We start from the raw sequence: 15,322 nt of genomic DNA, 5'->3' as shown, positions 1-15,322 counted from the left end.
ATTTGCTTAGGAGATGTTCCTGCATCCACAGACCAGACTTCTATTTTCTTCTCTATCATGTTCTGATTTTTTCCAAATTCCCACTGCGACATGTACTATTTTTTTTTCTAAATTATAAAAATAATCCTAAATGTAAAAAATCAGTAACTACTAGTAACATAAAAATTGCTTTTTATTACTTGAGACGATGTCATGAAAAGTTTTATTTTTTTAAAAATGAGTTTCTTGATTTAGGCCTCAGAAGCATAAGGGATTAACCACCATCATATTCAAAATGATGCATTTATTCAAAGCAAACACTCATTTTCTTTGTCTTCTTCAGAAGAAAGAGTTACAACAATGCGTAAAAAGCTTGAAATGTCAATTTAAAGCACTTTTTTTTACTGAAACTTGATTCCTTGGGCCAGAGGAAGGTCCTTACTGTAGTTGATAGTACTAAGGGGGTAAAAAATGAACAAAATTAAATGAAGGAGAGTACACATGTAATAGAGGAAATTTTATGCCATGAAAAAAATGTAGCTGATCTGCATATATTAACAAGGGCAAATGTTCAAGTTATAAGTTGGTGAAAAAAATTAGTATACAAAAAAGTTAGTATAGATCCAGTTTTATAAAAGAAAAAAAAAGGAGAAACACAAAAGTCTGAAAAGACACACAGCATATGTGTTAGTTGTGGTTTTCAGGGTGTAAAGAATATGGAGACTATAACTTCATCATCTTTATGTCTCTCAATAACGTGCAGTGAATTAGTAGGAAAAACACAGGGATTCACATTTGATAGAAATAGAATAAGGAACTATAATAATTTAGAAAATAAAAGGTTCCCTTTTGGCCATCTGGCTTTACTCCTGACACAGAGTTTCCCCGTTAAATGGGTTCCAAAAAGGCTGCAGCTCTTAATACATGCTTGGTCCCCTAGATCCCATGTACACAAGACAAATATAAGGAACAAGACTGTCTTCAACAAAAGGGAATCAGGCAAAGAGCGTGCGTATGTCTGAGACTAAACAAGCCATAGCCAAAGCACCTCAGAAACTCCTGACATACCTTCAAAAATTTGCTAAGAACAGATCTTAAGCATGCATGCACACACACACACACACACACACACACACACACACACACACACACACACACACAATGCTCTGATGCAATTAAGGATGTGCTAACTTGACTGTGGGAATCTTTTCACAATGTAGGCATATGTAAATCATCATGTTATACTTTTTAAATATATTGCGATTTTGTCAATAATATACCTCAGAAAAGCTGGAGGGGAAAAAAAAAATTCCTGACCTACATGAAGTTGCTGGAGAACCCCCGACCTGCTCCTCCTGAGGTTCTAGAGCCAGTAAGAAGCAGCAAATGAGACCAAGACAGTGTCCTGGCTCCTCACCCGTGCTCCTCTAACACCTAACACCACACGGGCCTTCCATACCATCTTACTGCACTTGGATAAAGCGATTTCTATTTAAAGGGGAGGGAAAATAGAAAACAAGTAAAAAGTCCTAATCGAAATCTCCCAGCAACATGTTCCCTCACCAGCTACCCTTGTGCTGGGTGAACCTGCTTCTACTTTCAAGGCTCATGTTCGCTACTCCCAGAGAGCAGGATCCGCCCCCCACTCACTAGCCAGGCCTGCAGGCAGCCTGCCCAGCTCCATTCCTTCAACCCTGATAGACTGCAGGGGTGGGTTGACTGCACCCAACGAAAAAACTCAAAGGACAGCCTCTTCCACTTTATCCTGATGGCTGACCCCAAGTGTTTTGCTACGGTGCTGTCCCTAGACAGAAACCACTGGTTCCACAGTCAGGCGCTGGGCACTCTCCCAAGACAGTTAGGAAAATAATAGTACCAAGTGGATGATCAGGGAGGGGAGAGCTGTGGAACGTTAGAAACACAAAATCAAGAGAAATTACACGAACACAGAGCAGAAAGCAGAAATGTGTAGGAGCATGTTCCAGAGGCTGTAAGGCCAAACCGCTTCCCCAAAGCCTTCTCTTACCAAGTAGATCTTCTCATGTACTGCTTCCAGGCGTCACTGCCCGACTCCCTGCCCCCGCCAGTGTGTTTCTCCCCTCCTAGAGAAGTGCACAAATAGCTTGTGACTCTATGCATAGCATATATATGTGTGTGTGTGTATACATATAGCAGCGCCTCTGTGGGCTCCTACTTAGTACCATGGAAATGAAGACACTAGGGGACCAGAGCTACCTGACCAGTTACTTCACCTGTGGCCAGAGTAGCTCCTTTGCAAACAAATACATAAAAGACAGAGACCAAAGTAAACACAAAAAAGGGAACTACTTTGGAAAATAAAGTTAAAGGAACTAACAAAAAATAGAAATATCAAGCAGCAGAAGGAAACCTTAAAAAAACCTTACCATTAGACCAAGGTGTTAAGAGTAGAAACCTCTAGACAAGAGAAATATAATTTATTTTCCCATTGATGCTTATCTGTATATAATTTTCTAAAATGTTCATAAACTGATCTTGTAATAAAATGTTCAAATGTTATCTTAATATTTTAAAAGAGATTATAAAAAGATAATGATTCCACAAAACAAGAAAAGGTTACACTTAAAAGTATGCTATCAAAGTACACTTAACATTGTTTTTTGTAAGAGAAAAAACTTGAGAGAAGGATTAGAAGAAAAGTTTGAAGAAATCTCTCAAAAAGACTAATGAGATAAAGGGAAAAAAAAAACAAAATTAGATAATTCTTCAAGAGATAACATTCAAATAATAGGAGTTCTAGAAATTAAAACAGAAAAAAATCAAAGGAAAAAAACCTCAAACACCACCAAAACAAAATAAAACTATCAAAAACTTTCCACAACTAAAATCTGTGAGTTCCAATGCTAAGGCCAATTACTAGCCCACTGACTGTGCCACAAGAATTTTACCAAGATCTCCACTGAAGCATATTACTGAAGCATTTCAGAACATCAGACATAAATAATAGACCCCAAACTTTTGAAATGAGGGGAAAGATCAGAAATCAAAGTGGATTGGGCTTTTCAACTACAGTAATGGAAACCAGAAGACAAGTAATTTATAACTTCAAAGTCTGAGAAAAGCTACAATCTGTGCAGAAAATACACAGCAGATCTGTTTACAATGCTGCTAGCATCTGGGAATTTACAGGCTAACCAGTTCCCCATATGGTCTCACTGGGCCAACAATGTAGTTTATGTTTATTACCTGTTTTCCTTCTGACAGTCTGAAATTTGGGGGGCACGTTAGGCCTTGCATGCCTGTGTGACCAACTCCTAATAAAAGCTTTGGATACCAAGTCTCTATGCTTTCCTGGCAGACAATGTTTCACACAAGTTGTCCAGCATGGTAAAGGAAAAAGCATTCTCTACATACCAAATGCACCTCCAATCTCAGCCCCACTCGTCGGAATGTTGACGTTTACAATGCCACAATCTGATCCTTTTGGTCTGCGTATATAAAAAGGGAGGCACAGTGAAAGCAAAATATAGGGAAGTTTAAAATATATATATATATACACACATATATATACAAAAATGAATAAATAAATAAGCCGAACAAAATTTCTAAGATTCTCAATGCTGAAAAATAGATTTTCACCTATGATGGCTTCATTTTCTTTTTTGTAAAGTCGATTCACCACACAAATCAGACTTATATACATTTTCAAAATAGACAAAGTTATACCCAAGCCAGCGAAAGATTCTGCCCATATCCTTGGTAAAGATGCTACTTGAAAGTCCCTGTTTGACTTCATTATTCCACGCAAAGACCTCATCTTCATTCTAAAAGGACAGACATTGGAAGCTGTTAGATGATACAGCGTCAGGTCCAATCACTAATGGTAAACTCATTCCATAAAATTTACCAGGATAATCGTAGGGGAACTAAGGAGTCAACATCTTCCTAATACAGTGCTTTGTGGGATCTTCCCCTCAAATGAACTTTGAGAAAAACATATAATGGGACGTGCCTGGCTGTCCAGTGGCTAAGACTCAGAGCTCCCAACTCTGGGGATCTGGGTTCCATCCCTCATCAGGGAACAAGATCCCATATGCTGCAACTAAGAGTTTCCATACAAAGACCCAGCAAAGCCAAATAAATAAATAAATAAATATTAAAACACACACAAGTACATTCTTCCATTCATGCCACTACATACAAGATCTATTATTTACTAAGCCCTTAGTACATGCAACACAAACACAATGACATTGAACATATATTTATATATTTAATTCTCAGCCAATGACGCAGGCTCAATGTTATCCCAAATTTACAGATTACGCAAGAGGGGTTAAATGATATGCTCAGGAACTCAAACACGTAGACACATGACAAAACATGACATTACAATTTATAGTCACATTATGTGGAGCAAAAATAGACAATTTAAAGCAAGATTTTAATTCATGCAATCACATCATTGCAACAAGGTATGTCTCATTACCCTTTAACTGTTAATCACAGTAGCCAAGCCTCGATTCAATCTCTAAGCTTCTGCTGGCAGAGTAGGGCCTGTTGCACGTGAGGAAGGAGACCCTCTAGACCTGCTGAAACCTCTGCAGCCTGTCCTCTGATAAAGGTTGTAGCTGTACATTTCTACCTTCTCATTTCGTCCACTGATATTGAGCACTCAGACTATCAAACTACCTGGTCCCTTTTGTGCACAAGATGACTGCATAGCGTACACAGCTCAGAATCAGGTGATACAATGTGGGCCACATTCTCCACCAATTTCAACATTGGCCCTTGGCTTGTCTCAATTCCCCTGGCATCTAACTTAACATGCTTTATTGCTTAAAGTGTTCAGATCACCCTATTTTGTCCTTAACTTTCAAATCTCTACTAAGCAGAGTCATTTTATAAAACCTCCCCAAAAGGCTAACTGAGTGAAATTTAATATGCCTATATTTTCTCCTGGTCTTCTCATTTGCTTCAACATTAAACTAGAGAAAAGAGAGAAGGAAACCACATTTTACCTTGAATTTAAAGACATAAAGAATCGGGGCAAAAGTCTCTGTGTGTACGATGGATGCGTCATGGTCAAGACCTGTCACAATTGTCGGTTCTACGTAATTTCCAGGGCGATCCATAACCTGCAGCAGAGAAAAGAAATAAAATCAAGAACATTTGTTTTTGATTCTTCGGTTCAGAGGACACCATCTTTGCCTATACTTTAAGGGTTTTTGTTGTTGTTTTTTTTTTTTGATATGGACCCTTTTTAAAGTTTTTATTGAATTTGTCACATTATTGCTTCTGTTCTATGTTTTGGTTTTTTGACGGGGCATGTAGGATCTCAGCTCCCCAACCAGGGATTGAACCCACACCCCTGCACTGGAATGTGAAGTCTTAACCACTGGACCGCCAGGGAAGTCCCATGCCTATACTTTTGGGGAAAAAAAAAAAAGTATCATTTATAAGTGAATTATTTCTCCAAAATAACTTCCCATCATGAATGAAAATTTCTCTGCCACCTATTGGTCAGAAAAAGAAAAGAATAAAGGGTCAAGGACAGAGAGCTGGGCTATGCATCATGACCAAGTTACAGTGAAAAAATGTGGCTACAGGTGGCTATTTTAAACTCCACATAATTTTTTAAAGAGGTAATCTATATCCATCCTGTTACAACGTACCCCACCCTCCACCACCTTCCCAATTCTTACATTGAAGCCTTAAACCTCACCTTCTCCACTGTGACTAAATTTGAAGACAGGACCTTCAAGGAGGCAAAGTTAAAAGAGGTCATGTGGGTGAGGCCCTTATCAGATAGAACTAATTCCTCATAAGAAGAGACACCAAGGACCTCTCCAGACAGACCATGTGAAGACACTGAGAGAAGTGGCCACCTGCAAGCCAGAGGCCTCATCAGGAAGAACCAAACTTGCCAGCACCTCAAATTTGGACTCAGCCTCCAGAACTGTGAGACAATAAACACATTGCTTAAGCCACCCAGTCTGTGATGCTTTGTTACGGCAGCCCTAGCAAACTAACACACAGTAACACAGAAACCTAAAGCTCCAAGGACATACTGTAGACACCCTCCTAACTGAGCTCCACGTAACCCAATTGCTAGTTCATCTCCACGTAACTTCTATAAAATATTCTGATGCCGGCAGCAAGCTGCTTGGCCAGTGGTCGGTTCTCCAGTGTGCCTGTACAATTCTGCCCACACCTTCTGAGCTGTATGTTTACCCAGCGACACCTGTATTTACTCCCAGTTCCATATGCAGCAGCTACATTTGTTACTGTAATCCTATACTGCATTGTGTATCTTGAGTAAATATTACCCAAGGGGTGGGGGGGAAGTTACTTCTAAAAAGATTAAGTTATATGCTTAAAAAAACTCAAGGTAAATAAGTAACAAAAGTACAAATGTGCATATACATCTCTATCAGGTGAAATGTAGGTGTGTCAGTGTTAAGAGAAGGATTCTGCTCTCAGAGAGCTTTTCGAGAGACTCAGTTCACTGTGATTTTTAAAGAACTGAAAATACATTGTAGATAATAAATGATACTTATAGCTTATTCAAGGATGAAGACAAATTTCTATCGTACATGAAAAAAATGCCTTGGATCTACATCTCAAGAATCAAACAAATAGAATGTGAAATGAAATTCTTATCTTACAGCAAGACAAGAAAAATTTAACCATCAAAAGCTTTCTTTGCCCTATGGCCTCCTCTCTCCCCTCTACTATGCATTGCGTATCTGTATTATGCGTCCACCAAACCTCCCCATAAGCAGAAATACCTGGCCAACCATAAAGAGCAAACATTCTCCTAGCACCAATAAGACAATTCCTAAAATATAACACGCCTTCATTATCTTGTAAGGAGCCACGATGACATTTCTCTAGACTGTGTAAACTGTCATTTAATATACAGCCCTCTGTTTAAAACACTTTTATAACTGCCTTGAATTTCTAACAGGCAGAACAGTTCTCAAAGCTTTCCAAGATGCTGTTCCTGGGTTATAATCCTCAACTTGGCTCAAATAAAATTTTCCATTTCTTCCTTAAACCAACTAATTAATTTTCCATTGACAACAGTAATATGTGTCAAATTAAAATGCTTGCAGTGTGTATTTTTTTGATTCTACACCTTAAATGACTTAAAAATCACTACTAAATGCGGATTTAAACTGCACTGAATACAGTCTTCCCCTGTACCATGAAAAAGAGGTCTTCATCTTCCTTCCATACAAATTGCCAGGCACTCAATTCAAAGATAACCTTGGCTCTGAGTTATGTCTTTTCAGAAATGTTCCATGTGTGTTACATTGTTATTCTTTCAAATATGTACTTACTTCCCTGTTACAAAAGGATTGCAGAAAAGAAAGCTGGTAGTCAGGGATACTTCATCAATATACCCAGAGCCTACTTGTGTGCAAAAGGAAAAGAAAAGTCCTGATCTCAAGTGGTCATTACCTTGCCACCATAGACAACGGTGCCACCTTCTTTCTTTGCTTCTTCCACTGCTCCAAGAAACATGCTTACTGCCTGTTTGGTGTGGAGTGGCCCATAGAGAACGTTAGCTGGAGAGAAAAAAAGACTGCTCTTCATTTCACCCTAAAAGGCATCATTTTATTATTCTAACAGCTATCCCAATGAGCAGACCAATCCCTTCATATATCACTTCGGCTTAGAGCAGGAGGCTTCAGCAACCTTTCTCTGCAAAGAGCCAGACAATAACTATTTAATACTTGGTGTGACATATGTGGCATGACTACTCAACTCCACCAATGCAGTGCAAAAGCAGCCACAGAAGATACGCAAAAAAGCAGGTATGACTGAGTCCTCATAAGCTTTCTATAGAGAAACATGGAGGGTCAAATCTAGGCAAAGAGCTATCAACTCATCAGAGCACTGCAGTCAAAATATAGGCTCCGCTTACTCATTACAGGGTGACTATTCTCTAAGAACTTCATAGGCCCAGCAGTCGTGAACAAGTTAAGGGTGCACAGGGGGTCAGGGGGGCAATGAGGTCAGACCATGCAAGACTATAAACTTGCTAAAACGGGGCTCCAGAGGCATCGAGGTTAAAGTCCAAAAGCAATGACTGTGTTAAGCAAGAGAGTGAATTATCTAATTACATTTTTTAAATTGCTTTGGTTATGATGGAAGGCAGAAATGGAAGCAGAGAATTCAGGTAGGTGCCTCTTGCTACCTTGCCAGAGGGAGGATGGTGCTAACTCCAAAGAGGGAAATGGAAAAGGAGAAGCTCATCAAACTCACCCCACCTCAAGATCATATCCCAAGCTCATCCACCAGCTCACATGAAACACTCAGATCCTAACTTGGAGCAGACTTGTCACCCTAACTGCCCAATAATAACCTGCTTCATAGTCCCTTGGGCCTCTCAGGAAAGGGAAAAAAAAAATATATATATATATATAAGTAGAAAACCAGAAACTCTTATTAACACCAGCTGTTAAAAAGAAAATCTCTGAAATCAACCAGATACTCACAGTCCCAAGGGTTCCCAACACGGATCTGTGCGTAGGCCTTTTTAAGTCTATTGACAACTTCATCATGGATGCTTTCATGTAAGAACTAAATGAAGAAACATTCAAGGGATTAGGAAATATAAATGCACTATTAATAGTATATATAAATAGCACAAATAAATGCATAAAATTGCTAACAATGTACAATTTTCTTTTTTTCCTGCAGCCTTTTTTTTTTTTTTCGGCCACATTGTGAAGCTGTGGGATCTTAGTTCCCTGGCAAGGGATTGAACCCATGCCCTCAGCAGTGAAATCTCAGAGTCCTAACCACTAGACTGTCAGGGAATTCTTCCAATTTTTCTTAACATTACTGATTTATACAGGTGACCCTGGAACAACATGGGTTTGAACTGCTCAAGTCCCCCTGTATAAAAATATTTTTCTAGAATAAATGTTACAGGACTATATGGTTCACAGTTGGTTGAAACAAAGGGCCAATGATAAATCATACAGAGGTGTGTAGTACCAGAGTGGATTTTTCTAAAGACTACCACTGTCCCTATAGAAACTGATTTGGGTTATGACCAATAGTATCCTTTAATATTTGACACTTAATAGAAAGCATAGCTATGCATATTTGCTCCAGGACACAAAGGAAAAACAAAAGTTAACCAGATAAAGAAATGCTTGTCATTAACATCATTTCATAGTTTGTCATGTAATTAAGATTGTAATATTTTGGAGTATGCCGGTTTCCTTCTAAGCTTTAATGTAATAAATGCTTAAGGTGAACAAATTTAATAAATTGTAAATACTTTATGAACATTGTAGCTTAGATGTTTTTAAGAACTTCAACTGATTAATGTAAAAACCAAGAAAAGATTGATATTCATCCATTGTAAAATACAGGAAGAGTGAAAATGAGAAGTCATGGCAAAAGTAAAGATTCAATTTCCCTATTTTCTTATCTTATTCTAACTAATTTAGATTGTGCTAATCTTATAAAGAATTTGTTCACATTCATTGTGGGTGAGAGGAAAAACCCAAAGCTAATTCCTCCATAATTTGATTTTTCTTTTTAATGACAGGAGGAAAACTCAACAATAATTATTTTTAAAAAGGCAAAGGTAGCCAAATATTCTGCCTAATCAAAACTTGTTTGGCACAAGTTTCCAGTAGCACGAGTCATGAAAATCAAGGTTGTATCCCAGAAAAAAACATTTTAAAATCCAGTCCAAAACTAAGGGTGGATATTAAACTTCCCAAGCCCCAAACACTGAAGGGAAACCACTCTCATCACATTCACTTAATATGTACATGCTCTATACACTATGTGTACAGACTTAGACATTTCTAAAGAGAGAATACACATACATTTACTTTCCAGAAAATTATGTCACATCAAGTCAAATCCAAGACTTGACTTACAGGCCCAAATCTTTTAATTTTTGAAATATTTTACAACTTAAAATGACTTTATAAAAAAGCCAAAATTGTCTTTCTTTTAGCAAACAGTTTCAAATTTTTCAAATGTTTTGTTGTTGTTGAGGCTCTAAGTCGTGTCCGACTCTTTGCGACCCCATAGGGTGTTTAGATTGTTTTATTCTCTAAGTGACATGGGATTCTGTCCACACTGTTAGGTGCAGGATTGAAAGCAGGTCTAATCTCCCAAGTCTGACTCCAGTGAGGGCTGGACCACATCCAGCTTGGGGCAGAGCTAAGGCAGGGACCCTGGCTGACCAGCAGAATGCGCCATGAGCCCAGAACAGAGTAGGAGAGTTAAACTATGTTCAGAAACTGCAGGTTTCCAGTAGCGCTTCTGTCACACTTCCTGGATGGGACAGTGTGTTAAAAAATGGCAAAGGAAAAGCAGGACAGTCTCACACGCCCGTGCAGACACTCACCAGGCGCCTCGCGGTCGTACACCTCTGGCCGGCTGTCCCCACGGCTGCAAAGAGAGCCGAGGGGACGACTAAGCTGAGGTCCGCATCCTCAAAAGCTTAGGGAAACAAAACACACCCATCAGTGTCGTGAAGGAGGCAGACAAGGTACTTGACGCTAAATGGTGTAAGATGATGCCTTTAGAAAGCGCAGGAAGGGCGGGAGGGGGGATCGGGATGGGGAACACATGTAAATCCATGGCTGATTCATGTCAATGTACGGCAAAAACCACTACAAAACTGTAAAGTAATTAGCCTCCAACTAATAAAAATAAATGAAAAAAAAAAAAAGTGCAGGACAAGAACATCACAACAATTTCTTTAAGATGAGCAGATTCACGCTGCAGAGGCAACTCCTCTCCCAGGGAAAATGATATGAGAATACAGCGATGAGCTCATCCTCTTCCGACTTGCTTTATCTTTCACCTCTTGGGAGTTTCTGGTGCTGACTAAGCCTTGTCTGCACCCATGTGGTCGCTTCTATAAGACACCGTCGTCTTTGTCAGTTTTACTTGCCTCCACTCTCAACCCCACGGCCAATTACAATGGCAGCTTCCCTGGGCCAGAGAGCCCATTGGGACCCTTCTGATTTATTACCACCATCCAACCAAGCTCTCTAACAATATCGACACCCTCACCTGCATCAGTCCATTCCCTTAATTGCCACTTGTTCCCCCCTCTACAGAAGTTTTTTCAAATCTCTCAAACCCCTAGTGCCCTTTCCTCCTGCACCAGATGACCTCACCCTGCACTTGCAGAAAATCTTGGAGGGATCACACACCAAGCCCTTTCCTGCTTCCTCTGCAACTCTGAAGAGATCAACACAAAATCACCTCCAGATTCCTCTCCCCTTTTGTCTATATTCCTTCCTCCTACTCTTCTGCCCTCTGGAGAAAAAACTAGCATCATCTTCACAAGATTAACCCTTCCAGTGATACACTGTATTACTTATAACTCCTTCCTTTCCACCCCTTCCATAAACTTACAGTCCCAATTGCCTTTTACATCCTCAATTTTCCCCTGTCCAGTCTAATAGCATTCTCAGACTAACGTGATGGTTAAGAAGGCAGTTTGTACAACCAAACAGACCAAGGTTCTTATCCATCCCCATCCCCTTTTTAGTTGTGTTATTTTACCTTTTTAAGCCTCAGTTTCCTCATCCATAAAATGGAATACTATTTTCTGGGGGTACTAATGGACGATAGGAAGGAGTTTTAGAAAGAGAGCTGCGCTCTAGGGTCTGATTGCCAGGATAGAAATGCTGACTCTGTCACTTTAGGAACATATTATTTTAAGCCTAAGTGTAACCTTCAAATGAGATTAATAAAGGTGGGACTATGGGGATTAAATGACATATGGCATATGAAACAGCTTATCACAATACTTGTCAAATGCCTAGTGATCTATAAATGCTAACTATATTTTTTAATCAGCTCCCTTTTACAAGATTAGAAGTTCATTCAGAACAAATCCTTCATCATACACTTTTTCTATTCCTGGTGTCCCCCACAAACACAAAAGCATTAAACACGATAATGATAGCAATGTACAATTAGGAAGTTTTTTTATCATAAAATTCATGATTCTATGAAGTCTCAATCAACTGATATTCATTATATTATCCAGAAGTTATGCTGGTGGACTATTTTCTTTTGTGTCAAACAAGTGAAAAAGAGAAATAATCTCTAAGACTACAGCTAAATGATAAAATACCTTAAGGAAGTGTTCCTTCCCAATATAAAAGCACTCAATATTCCACTGAAGACAAACTAGTATTTCTGGAAACAGATCATATAAGAGTGACTTATTTATTCTAGAGAAACATGTGGCCAGTTTCTAAAAAAAAAAAAATAGGAGAACAAGAAACATGCCTCATTAGAAAGTCTCACACACAGGTTCTAAGCCCCAGGTGACATTTTCCAAACAGGAACACACTGTGTTCTGTCTCATAAGGAAAAGTTCCCACGCATGGGGCTTAAGATCTCAAACAACACACAACAGATGAGTTCTCACACGAGTTCTACACATTCAGGATGACTACTGAAGATATGCCGACCAGAAAACAAACAAAAAAGGCAGCCTTACCTATAATGGCATTGTTTCCTCCAAGTTCTAATAAACTTCTCCCTTAAATACATAAACACAAATTAATGCCTATTTCAGTTTATTGCACACACCTCATACCTGCAAACCACAGCCTATCCCATTTGTTTTACTTTCAGATTTAAAATACAGCATGAGCATAAATCAGTTGTACCTTAAGGAAAAGAAAAAAGAATGAGCATTGCATTAATGTCAAGATGACTGATTTTAATAACTGTATGATGGTTATATGACAGAAAGTCCTTGTTCTTAGGAAATACACAAACATATTTAAAGGAATACAATGTCTTCAGCTTTCTCAAAAGGTTCAAAAACAATATACTCTCACAAAATATATGTGTTTTTATGTGTGTATGTGTGTGTGTGCTGCTGAAGAGAAAGTGATTTTAAAAATGGGGCAAGTGACTGGTAAAACTTGTTAAAGAGTATATAGATTCTTTGTGTTAGTCTTGGAATTTCTCTAAGCTTGAAATTATATCCCCTTAAACTCCAAACAGTTAGTGCAGAATGGTACAGTCACTGAGGAAAATTATATGACACTTTGACAATTTCCCAAGAACTTAAACACAATACTACCGTAAGATCTAACAATTCCACTCTGGGTACTTAACCATGAGAAGTAAACAGGGACCTGAGTAGTTATCTGCAACAGCATTTTTCACAATAGCTAAAAGGTAGAATCAACCCAAGTATCTACCGACAAATGCACAGATAAATAAACAGTGGTATATCCATACAATGGAATATTATTCAGTCTCAAAAAGGAAGTTCTGACACATGCTACAACAGGGGTAAACCTTGAAGATACTATGCTAAGTGAAATAACTGAGACACAGAAAGACATCTACTGTATGATTCTACTTCTAAGAGGAGGTTCTTAGAATAGTCAAGTCTGAGGCAGAAAACAAAATGCTTGTTCCCAAGGCCAGGAGAAGGAAGAAATGGGGAGTTGGTTTTTAATGGGTAGAGAGTTGGGAAGACAAAAAAAGTTCTGGAAATGGATGATGGTGACAGTTTCACAACAATATAAGTGCACATGTACTTAATGCAACTGAATTGTACAGTTAAAGTATATATATATATATATATATATATATATAAATCAAATATTAAGTTTTGTTATATATATATACATATATATTACCACAAAAAAAAAGTTTAAAAATTATGTGCTCATTGTAGAAAATTATTTGGAAAAAAAAAAAGCAAAAAAGAATCAAATAAGCCAAAGGTATGGCACAAATTACCATGAAATCTCTCCTCATAATTTGATACAGTGCCTTCCAATCTCTTTCCTATACATCTATATTCAGTTGAGATCATAATAATTTTGCTTTATTTCCTTAATAAAAACCTATACCTTTTCTCTAAATTATTAAGAGCTTTTTTTTTAAACACCACAATATAGCATTCCATCACAATGATATTAGCCAACTTTTATTTAACTTCTCTAGTGTTGAATATACTGGTTATTGATTACCTACCTCTCGATTACCTGCTTAGGTCAGGGCCAAAGGGTATGGATATTAGAGTTCCTAATGCACAATGCCCGGTTACATTCCAGGAGGGTATACAGGAGGCTATGTACACCACTCTCACTGTACACTCCTGAGCTGAGACTTGAGATGTGCCTGCCTCAACTTAGAGCTGTGTTTACTACTGATCTTTTACATATATATTTACTTTTTCTTAACTGCATTTCAAAATCAGCTTCTATGTAAGTAACTTGTAATTACTTGTGATGTTAGGAGCATATGTGAAACAGGAGAATATGTTCTCACCTCTACGACTCTGAAACAGTTAAGCATTAAATGGATTTTTATTTTTAAAGATTTTTTTTTAATTAATTTACTTTTGGCTCTCTTGGGTCTTCCTTGCCACACAGGCTTTTCTCTAGTTACAGATGGAGGGGGCTACTCTCTAGTGTGTGGGCTTCTCATTGAGGTGGCTTCTTTTGTTGCAGAGCACGGGGCTCTTGGGCCTGTAGGCTTCAGGAGTTGTGGCTTCTGGGCTCAAGAGCACCAGCTCAATAGTTGCGCACAGCTTAGCTGCTTCAAGGCACGTAGGATCTTCCTGGATCAGGGATCAAACACATGAGACCTGCAGTGGCAGGTGGATTCTTTACCACTGAGCCACCAGGAAAGCCTAAGCATCAAGCGGATATTAAATTACATGGGGATGGGGCCGTCATTACCAAAAGCCACCGAGCGCTACATCATTAATGAGAGAAGAACAGATGCAAGCCTTCTACACCACATTCACTCTACGTCCTGTACTCTGAACAGTCCTGTTTAAATCGTGAGTTTTCTTTTTTTACTTGCTAAACTGGTTTGATACAGATTAATAAATACATTTGATATGATTCTACTACAGTCAGTTAGGGAGGGAATGACACCCTTTTCCAAATTATGGATATATATCTGCTGGTAATATTAACCCACCATTAACTGTATCTTTTCTTTTACTTGGACAGTCAGTCAAATAATCCATGGAAAAAAAACCAATATTTAGATTGCACATCCATAGTTGAGGGTATTAAAATGCTCAGTATGAAGCCAACACTTACCAAACCTCTCCTGTACCATAAGGGCCACCTGTTTTCCCACCTGCGTGCTCCCAGTGAAGGACAACAGGTCCACTCTCTCATCCTTGGCCATAGCTGTGCTGCAGGGGAATAGACACGGTCACCCAAGCAGAGAAACCCAGCAACAGGGGCATCTGACAGTGACTAACCCGATCTGGGAGCTCTCCATAAACAGAAATCACTTCAAGGATGCTGTTAAGGAAGATATTCCTTCTTGTACTGATGCGCGACTGGACATTTCAATGGTAGCA

The 15,322-nt window shown here is 38.7% G+C and overlaps 1 protein-coding gene across 2 annotated transcripts in view; it reads right to left on the bottom strand.

The window, feature by feature from the left end:
- Positions 1-15,322, bottom strand: part of ALDH7A1 (aldehyde dehydrogenase 7 family member A1) — a 43,813-nt gene that overhangs the window by 8,498 nt on the left and 19,993 nt on the right. Inside the window, exons 9-18 of one of the 2 annotated variants that reach the window (XM_061150878.1) lie at positions 15,054-15,151; positions 12,470-12,511; positions 10,349-10,443; positions 8,466-8,550; positions 7,426-7,532; positions 4,980-5,096; positions 3,685-3,782; positions 3,373-3,446; positions 2,006-2,081; positions 155-435 (exon numbers count right to left, since the gene is read on the bottom strand). In XM_061150878.1, the coding sequence (XP_061006861.1) occupies positions 381-435; positions 2,006-2,081; positions 3,373-3,446; positions 3,685-3,782; positions 4,980-5,096; positions 7,426-7,532; positions 8,466-8,550; positions 10,349-10,443; positions 12,470-12,511; positions 15,054-15,151 (847 nt within the window). In that variant the 3' untranslated portion in view covers positions 155-380. Of the gene's footprint in view, positions 1-154; positions 436-2,005; positions 2,082-3,372; positions 3,447-3,684; positions 3,783-4,979; positions 5,097-7,425; positions 7,533-8,465; positions 8,551-10,348; positions 10,444-12,469; positions 12,512-15,053; positions 15,152-15,322 lie in introns of those variants that run through there. The other variant, XM_061150879.1, reaches the window with a different exon arrangement.

This window comes from Dama dama, chromosome 9 (genome assembly GCF_033118175.1).
Source record: "Dama dama isolate Ldn47 chromosome 9, ASM3311817v1, whole genome shotgun sequence".
Classification (NCBI taxonomy): domain Eukaryota; kingdom Metazoa; phylum Chordata; class Mammalia; order Artiodactyla; family Cervidae; genus Dama; species Dama dama.
The sequence above is the reverse complement of the archived record's forward strand: the minus strand, read 5'-3'. Positions and strand labels throughout refer to the sequence as shown.